Below are 9,835 nucleotides of genomic sequence, written 5' to 3' on the forward strand. Positions count from 1 at the left end.
TCTTCAAAACCTAAGTATGAATTGTTACACATTCTCGTGGATCTTATGAAATACCAATAATTGTTGAAGTCTGATATTCGAGGCACAATTATATTTAAATTTACATCAAAATAAAATCTAGTATTTAGAATTAACGCTGACTTAACAAATAAAAGAAATTCTTAGCAATATTTTTGATCCCATGGAGTACGTCGGAGATAGGCCGTGGCACTGTACAAGTCCGCTTCCGAGGTCTTGGGACGGAGCCTACTGGTCAGTTGGCAGTGTTGTTGTTGCTGCGGCACAATGGCTTGCTTCATCTGATGCACTAATCGAGAAACGACCGTGGCCGATAGAGTAGGCGACGGGGTCTCACGGGGTGATGATCCTAGAGAGCTTCTGCTGGAAGGAGTACTGTTGATCCTCGTAACGACATGTGCATTTTGTTTGCAAGTAAGAGGATCATCATCGTTTACTGTTCCATTGGTGTCAAAGTTGCCAGCATCCTCTGCGGTGGCGGGTCCCCCTTCAATATTTACTGAATGTCTTGATGTTAGAACAATTGTTCCAACAGAGGTTTGCCATACACCAAGCGCAAGCAGAGATAGTATGTGAAATAGAAAAGTGCTGTGTTAGGATTGTATGTCATACCCCAGAAACCCATTGCCCAGAAAGTGATTCCCCAGAAATTAATTCCCCTGAATGCACTATTCCCCAGAAAGCCATTCCCCAGAATACCACAATCCCCAGAAAGACATTTCCCAGAATGCCCCCATCCCCCGAAAGACATTCCCCAGCATACCATACCCCAGAATGCACCATTTTCTAGATTTGACTAAATACCACTAAAAAAAGTTCGTATTAATACTAAATATATACTAAATACTCGTTTGACATAATGCCGTTTGGCATAAGTCCGTTTGGTATAAGTGCGTTTGGCATAATGACATTCGGCATAAAGACCATTTGACATAACGATCGTTTGACAAGAAAAATAGTCATAATGATTTTAGGGACATTTAGCATAACGACCATTTGGTATAATGACAATTTGGCATACAAATTGAAAAATTCATAAAAACTCTAGGATTTCTTCCAATCAAATGCGTGCATGCTTCCTCGTTATAAGGAGAAATCGTGAGCTTTAAAAGATGGAATCATCAGGTCATTTATCTTATTCGGTTCGTATGCGTTGAAAAGAAATCATATACATTTCGACTTTTGCGATCTTTTAATAAATGGATCATCTAGTCTTCTGCCTTCTTTCGGAAAAAGGCGTACTTTTGAAACGGTCATTTACTCTTTTGCCCTTTTCAGGGCAAATGCATGCTTTTAAAGAAGTCATCTACTCTTTTGCCTTTTTTAGGGTAAATGCATACTTTTAAAGAAGGAGTAATCTACTCTTTTGCTTCATCCCGGGCAAATGCGTACTTTTAGAGAAGGAGTCATCTACTATTTGCCTTATTCCGGGCGAATGTATACTTTTAAAGAAGGAGTTATCTACTCTTTTGCATTATCCCGGGCAAATGCGTACTTTAAAAAAAATGAGTCATTTACTCGTTTGCCTTTTTTCCGGGCAAACGCATACTTTTAAAGAAGGAGTCATCTACTTCTAAGAATGGAAATCATATATTCTTATGACCCATTGCATTTGATACTTTTTTCAACGATTATGCCAAATGTTCATTATGCCAAATGACCTCGAGGTACCCAACAAATTATGTCAAACGGCCTTTAGACATTTAAGTCGTTATGCCAAACGGTTTTATGCCATATGGTCTTCCCCCAATATGAACAATGAACATAATGAATTATCTGCTCCTTCGTATTATATGTGAACCTTAACAAACAAATCAAATGGGCTCCATTTCGGGCAAATGCGTGCTTCAAAAGAATACAGCATATGTCGTTTTGCCTTATTCCGGGCAAATGCGTGCTTCAATATAAGTATATTTGAATAGAAATATAGTATCTGGTATTTATAATTTATAGAAATGACAGCGAAAGACAGAGTTTGTTAGACTGAGACTTTTGTCTGGGGAACGAATCATTCTGGGTGTTTGGTTTCTGGGGAATGGGTCAGTCTGGGGATTTCTTTTCGGGGAAATAGTACATTCTGGGGAATATCATTCTAGAGAATTGGTCGTTCTGGTAAATGGAATTCTGGGAAATACCATTCTGGGGAACTGATTCTGGGGATTGGTATTCTGGGCATTGACCTACAACCTCTACGGTTGTATGTCAATGCCCAGAATACCAATCCCCAGAATCAGTTCCCCAGAATGGTATTTCCCAGAATTACATTTCCCAGAACGACCAATTCTCCAGAATGATATTCCCCAGAATGCACCATTTTCCCGAAAAAGAATCCGCAGAATGACCCATCCCCAAAAAAAAAAGCCGAATGACCCATACCCCAGAAACCAAAAACCCAGAATGACCCGTTCCGCAGAAAAAGGTATCAGTCTAAGAAACTATGTTTTTCGCTGTCATTTCTATAAATTCAAAATACTAGATACTATATTTCTATGCAAAAATACTTAAATTGAAGTACGCATTTGCACGGAATAAGGCAAAATGACATATGCTGCCTTATTTTAAAGCACGCATTTGCCCGGAATGGAGCTCATTTGATATGTTTGTTAGGGCTCACATATAATACGAAGGAGCATATAATCCATTATACTCGTTGTTCATATTGGGGGAAGCCCATATGGCATAATGCCGTTTGGCATAAAGCCGTTTGGCATAATCGTTGAAAAGAGTATGAAATGCAATGGGTCGTAAGAATATATGATTTTCATTTTTAGAAGTAGTATTTACCTGGAATAAGACAAATTAGTAGATGACTCCTTCTTTAAAAGTACGCATTTGCCCGGGATAATGCAAAAGAGCAGATGACTCCTTCTTTAAAAGTACGCATTTGCCCGGGATGAAGCAATTACGAAGTATTTAGTTTGAGCTAGGAAATGGTGCATTCTGGGGTATGGTATTCTGGGGATTAGGACATTCTGGGGGATGTCTTTCGGGGGATGGAGGCATTCTGGGAAATGTCTTTCGGGGGATAGGGGCATTCTGGGGAATGTCTTTCTGGGGATTGTGGTATTCTGGGGAATGGTTTTCTGGGGAGTAGTGCATTCAGGGGAATTAATTTCTGGGGAATCACTTTCTGGGCAATGGGTTTCTGGGGTATGACATACAATCTCGTCTACTTCTGCATATATACTCAGAAAACCTCTTTTACGGCGCTTCTCTATACGTCACTCCATTTTACGGCCCATTTTTACGGCAATATTATTGACATCCCAAAACATAGAAGGCACTGTTAAGCTTAGTCCATTTCCCGAATTGGCAAATGAATGTAAGATTTTCAATCAAACGCTCGAATAGGTCAACTATTTGAATACCGTAATGAGGTAAAACACAATTTTAAAACTTGAAAACAAAGAATCTACCCATCTTTGAGGAGGCACGTCAAAATACTAAACCAGATTTATTATAGAAAAAGTGCTTAGGAAAATTGAATGTGAATAAAGAACTTATTTCTATCAGTGAAAAAAATTACTCAATATATTTTTTCATTGTTTTTCCCAAAAAGATACATTTAGAACAAGATAAAGTAATATGAGTAGGGTAAATGTACCAGTAATGCCCAATAAGAAGAAGAAGAACTGTACCAGTTTGGGCCATGTTCCTAATTTGGCCAGTTTCTTACATAACTAAGAAAAAAAAACAAATTTTCGAGGGTTTTATTAGCTCAAATAGGAGATTTATCCCTTATGCTTTTTCGTATGTTGAAACTGATCTATAGTTTTAGGAAAATATGCATTTGTCAGGGTTGGTCAAATTAGGCACAAAGGTGACCAAAATCGATACACTTACCCCATGCCTACAATGATTAAGCAGTAGACTGGCCCAGGAAACAAATTGTAGTCGAATTCCACGGGGCACCCCCCAGGATTGTGTCTTTTGGTGAGAAAATCAATCTCTGAAAATTTCAGCTCAATCGGTTGTTGCATAAGCTGGCGCAATTGATTTGAAGTTTGTATGGAGATTTCAGCCAAAATATATAGGAAAATACACCTCCGTCACTAATTCGATCTGAAAATTGTTTCTGATCGTTCGATTGAGCTCAGAATCGCAAAAAGAGCAGTTGGTATGTAACAGAACAATTTCACAGAACATTGTATGATGATTAAATGAACTTTTATATAGTTTTCGGCTGATGCGATTCGATCAATAAATCCAAAATTGCACTATCCAGCTCTCAATACATCAGCCGAAAGCTAAGTAAAAGTTCATTTAATCATAGTACAATGTTCTGTGAAATTGTTCTGTAACATACCCAGTGCCTTTTTTGTAATTCTGAGCTGAATCGAACGATCAGAAACAATTTTCAGATCGAATTAGTGACGGAGGTGTATTTTCCTATATATTTTGGCTGAAATCTCCATACAAACTTCAAATCAATTGCGCCAGCTTATGCAACAACCGATTGAGCTGAAATTTTCAGAGATTGATTTTCTCACCAAAAGACACAATCCTGGGGGGTGCCCCGTGGAATTCGACAACATTTTTTTCTCCCCATACTAAGCTGGGCCAGTCTATTAAGCAGTGTTAGTTTATTTGGTCTGTGGTTTTGGTTATTATGAGAGTATAACAATTATTTTTCCTCTACTACAAAGATATATCTATTCTACTAAATATAATGCAGAACAAGTCTAAACAGTAAATTCCTAATAAAATACTGATTAATAATTTATTCCAACTTTAAGGATAGCCTCTACTTTCCTGCAATGCATAACCGAGAATTAGAAGTTAATCATACTTACAAAGAGCACATCTGCAGTTTCCGGTAGGCATTCCCACGACCTTTGGAAGCAGTCCTGCTGCTAGCCGCCGATCGCCCAGATCCCACCGAGCTAGCGGTGTGAGGACGATTCTCCAGCTTACGGCGCATTGTTTCCCGATCCCGTCGTATGATCGCCATGCGTTCTTTGGCACTTGTTTCGAAGAACACGCCGTGCAGTTGGTAACATGCCGACGTAAGCTGCTGCAACAGAGTACGCTTGAGCTGAAGATCGGCCGGGCTTCGAACGGGATGTCGCTTCTCGTGATGCAGGTCCAATACGAAGAGCAATGTGTCGCGGATCACCTGCACCATTTTCTGCACATGCTCCGTTTGGAAGAGCCTCCGAGTGAGATAGCCTCGGGCATAGGCGTTGATTAAACTAGCAGCGTTGTGACGGATGAGAGTCTGTTTATTCGACGGTTTTTCGATCGTGTCCAAAATAGACAGTTGTTTAAGGTCATCGTCCTGAAGAGATCGACCGATGGTTTCTAAATAGCTGCGGACGTCATTAAATTGAGTATTGCCGTTTGCATCACCGAGCGATGAACGAGCACTGACGGCATTGTTTTCGCAAGTACGGTACAGATCGTCGGAGTTTTCAAATTCCAAACTTGTCCTGCTGGCATCGGAGGATACGAAAGTATGGGTCGAAGATGGATGTCCAATACTGGACTGGGACTCGTTGTTATTGGCAAAATCCTTCGAACTGATGTTCAGCGATCTGAACGATGGCTTGGCAGCCTCTTCCTGATCAACAACAGACTCATCTGGGCTTGTCAGCAGAGGAGTTGATGTGTGAATTTGATTCATTAGCGGCATTGGCAGCATTTTCATTAGCTCTTCTTGCTGTTGGCGGAAGCTTTCCTGTAATTTTCTTTGTTCTTCCTCCTGCCGTCCGAGCAGTTCCTTGACTCGTCGTTCGTGCTCGGCTTGCATGTCCAGTATGCGTTGCTGGCAATCGCTTAACGGTGTCTGTTCTAGTGGTGTTCGATGTTTTTTGATGGGACTTTCTTGAGAACGCTCGCGTTGTTTAGTACTACAACTATCAACAATCTGAAACAGTCAGTATAGCAATTTGCAAAATCCCTATGTTTGTATTAAAGGTTAAAAGTGGTTTAAAGATATATACTAATATAGATGATAGGTATGTATGAGGATTGTAAAAATAAGATTGTTAATGGCCAGTAACCGGGCTACAAAAAAAAAACCAAATCTTAAAGGACGATTTCTTCACCTTCACTTAGTTCCTAAATGAGTGTTAAGCGTATGAGTAAGCATCGCTTAAGAGCGGAGGTGATGAAATTGGCCTTAGAAGATAAATAAATTTCAAAGGTTAAATTATCGGAATTGATCAATACTTTAAAAAACCAAACTAACTATTTCCGTTGCAAGGACTTAAACGATGGCTAGAATAGCATACCTTAGATGGAGGAGTGTTTACGGGCTTAGCTTTCTTCTTGCACCCAACAACTAGTTTTCCCGAGGATTGATAAGGACTTTTGTGCTTTTTGACTGGACTCATCGGTTTCGGTGAGACCTTTTTCGTGGACACCCACTTCGGTTTGGCACTGCTGGAGATTTTGGAACTGCTCTTGATCTGCTCACCGCCACCTCCAAAATCTAGTTTCTTCACATGAGACTTTACACCTCCGATTTCAATTTCTCCCATCGACGACGAACATTTGATATTTAAACTTTGATTGTGCATATGTTTCATCAGCAGCGGGCTCGGGCTGTCCAGGGTGTACGAATTGGAGCGAATCATTCTGGGTTTGGGAGACTCGTCGTCGCCAGGGTTGTCATTAATTTCCTCAACGCCGATGGATAGCGGTAACTTTCCTAGACCCGGGCTAGGTGCGTCCAAAGTAAATGAACCTCGTCGAAGAAGTGAACCGTCAGACATTGACTCCCGTGGAGAATTTACTTCTTGTTGTGGCTCTCTTTCGATTATTTTTGCAGCATAATGTTCAGTCCCTCCCGGCGTACTCCGAGCAATCCTCAAACGCTGAAGTTTTTGTTCAAGCTCTACTGCCGCAGCTCGGTAGCGTACAACCTCTTCCCGCACTTCATCGGTCAACTGTGTATGGATTATTTTCGGTACATGAATAAAAATTTAATTGCCTTTTTGAAAAGATGACATAATTTCTCTCTTACCACCGGTGCAAGTATCGGCACACCATTAATTTTGAACACAGAACTGAAACTGGAGGCCATTGTCCACCACGAGCTTCGAGAATGCAAATATGTTAAAGTATTTAGTAGAAATCCATTTTTTTTTTATATTGAATTCAGTAATGAAACAGGAATAAATTCAAAAATCTTGCTAACTTACACGCACAGCTGAAAGTATGCTCTTTTGGGCAGAAATACACTCTTTTCCGGGAGAATGGGACTACCCACAAAAGGAGTAAAATTTGACGCATAAAAAGAATAAGTTTTACACACTTTCCTGTTTTTATGCATAAATGTTATTCATTTGTGAATATAAGATAGTCATAATTATGCATAATATTTATTCCTTTTTGTGTGTAGTCCCATTTTCCCACGAAAGAGCGTACTTTGAAGTCATAATTAAATACTTTATAGTCAAAAGAGCATACTTCAAAGTCTTTTGTGTGTAAACTTTTTTAGCAGTGTAACGGATAGAATCACGACGTCTTGTTTACTTCCATTACCATGGCAACCGCAAGCGTCGCGCGGTTATAAAAACATCGAAAATACCAGGGGTGGGCAGATTGATTAACCATGAACCATCCACACTATAGTAACTATTCAACTGTTGAACTATCCACACTATGGTTTTTCAATTAATCTATAAATTTGCTGTAATATAACCATTTAAGGCTACCTTACACCTCGGGAAAATTTTCCGCCGGATTTTGGCCCCCGTGCATTTTAAATGGGGCCGGGATTTTGATTTTCCGTGCTCAAATCCCGAAAACATCGCATATGCAAAAATACATGGGGAAAAATCCGCGGACCAAATTCCCGAGGTGTGAGGCTACCTTTACGTATAGAATTGACATATTTTTGGCAATGAAATGAATTTCTACTTCAATCAATTAATTAAATTAGTCATATAGAAATTTTTTTCCTCGTTTTTCTCGATTCAGCATTGTTGGATTTTCGGCCATAATTATATTGTGTATCCGGATTAAATTTATACCGCTTTTTATACCGAAGTTGGATTTTTCTCCAGATACAGGCAACTTTCCCAACTTCGGAAGTAGTGCGCTGGATTTGCCTAAAGATGCGCTAAACAACGCATCAATTAGTTTGACAAATAAAACTTCGGAAGAAAGTTCGGTTCGGAAGTCCCGACTTCCGAATTCTAACTTGGTGCTACGCCGACAATATGTTGTTCGAGTTTTCGTTCTTGAAACTCGGTTTCTGAGGGCGTTTCGACGCGTATAGTTCCCAAGCTTATCGCACTTGAAACATATCATGTTTGATTTGTCCTTGCTCTTGACCGCTTGGGTCGGACACGACGTTGTCATTGCTCCACTTGATCAGCCAGTCCTAAAACCAGAGTCTAACGTCACGACCTGATGCGTCCATGCCCATGACCATTGGCTTATATCTCTTCGCTAGTCCCATCACGAGAATCAACAATAGAGGTAATAAACTATAGAGGAAGACTGTCGCTGTCGTCACTGGCGAAACATCTTTTGCTGGCGAGGATAGGGCACTAAATGTCAACGAAGGAAAAATCAGTACGTTTTGACAGTTGTGTACCTAACATATTTGGGAACGAGAACAAAGGGAACCGCAGCGACAATGTTCCTCTATAGTTTACTACATCTATTGAATCAACGACATCCACTCGTCGTTTTTCAAGCTGCGTGCACGCCGCGTCCACGTTAGGTACCCAGCATCAAATGTAGTCGTGCACACGTTTGCGTGTGCATTGCTCCATTTGATGCTGGGTACCTTGCGTGAAACCGGCGTACACGCAGCGTAAAAAGCCACTACGTGGACATCGGCCCTTAAGAGCCCCGCACATTGGATACGTTTGCGTTGCGTTTGACACATGTCTCATGGGAAAACTGTCAAACGCAACGCAAATGTATCCTATGTGCGGGGTTCTTTAGAAAAAGTTACCGACTTCGGTAATTCGATTACCGAATTCTCAACAGCTAAACAGTCGGTAATGCTACGTTTTGACAGTGCAAGTGAATTGAACAACTCAGTTGAATTCAATTGACTTGCCAAAAGTTGAACATGTTCAACTTTCTTTTCGTTCAAGTGAAATGAATTAAGGTGTTTACACGTTCAGTTCGCTTTCGATTCAAGCGACTTGCTCATTTCACTTGCCTTGTCTGAACGTAGCATAATGGTTTCGGTAAATTTAAAAACCACCGAAACATCTGTGAATTGCCATTGAGAGGAAAGCTGTCAAATTTACTGACTGTTCGGTAATGTCTACCGAAAAACTGAACCAGATCTGTAAATTGCATCAGTCGACAATCCGTCGAATTTACTGATAGATCGGTACAGTAGCCGTTCGATAACTGCAACATGTTTACTTTTCAGTTAACGAATACCGTTCGATAACTGCAAAGCATTCTGAAGTCAAACAGTTGTCAATCGGCGTCAGATGCAATAAAAGTGCCGCTAAATGTGCAGCGCAATGCAACCATGCTACTGTCAATGAGTCTGACATCAGTTTGAAGTTTAGTGGTCCTATAACTGCAAAACTGTTGCAACTATCAAATTGCAGTTGAAAAGCATTGCAGTTTAATGACTTGCAGTACATTTTAATGAAAAAAAAAATAGTTCGTAATCGCATTTACCGGAAAATTATTACAGTGAACTTTCGCTAATTGTTTTTTTTTTTTATAGTTGGGGCGCTTTTAAGTTGGGGGTTCGCTAATTGGGGCTAAACGTCAAAATGTGATGTCTAATAAAAAAGACGTCTGTTCTGATGGCTGGTCCAGATGAAAGAGACCTTTAGTTTATTTTTTGATCATCTTCTTAGCTTGAAGCGTTACGTGTGTTACGCTT

At 40.2% G+C, this 9,835-nt stretch overlaps 1 protein-coding gene across 2 annotated transcripts; it reads right to left on the minus strand.

Moving 5' to 3' along the window:
• Nucleotides 1-37: 37 nt before the first annotated feature.
• LOC134205885 (uncharacterized) lies at nucleotides 38-7,170 on the minus strand. 2 transcript variants are annotated; one of them, XM_062681550.1, is made up of 4 exons: nucleotides 6,986-7,170; nucleotides 6,252-6,908; nucleotides 4,812-5,884; nucleotides 38-525 (listed from the first exon to the last, which is right to left on the minus strand). In XM_062681550.1, exons 1-4 carry the CDS (start codon nucleotides 7,043-7,045, stop codon nucleotides 162-164), a joined length of 2,154 nt encoding a protein of 717 aa, XP_062537534.1. In that variant the 5' UTR covers nucleotides 7,046-7,170; the 3' UTR covers nucleotides 38-161. The 2 variants fall into 2 exon arrangements, with proteins under 2 accessions (XP_062537534.1, XP_062537535.1); XM_062681551.1 differs by having other exon boundaries at nucleotides 379-517.
• Between the last annotated feature and the right edge of the window lie 2,665 nt (nucleotides 7,171-9,835).

This window comes from Armigeres subalbatus, chromosome 1 (genome assembly GCF_024139115.2).
Source record: "Armigeres subalbatus isolate Guangzhou_Male chromosome 1, GZ_Asu_2, whole genome shotgun sequence".
NCBI classification, from domain to species: Eukaryota; Metazoa; Arthropoda; class Insecta; order Diptera; family Culicidae; genus Armigeres; species Armigeres subalbatus.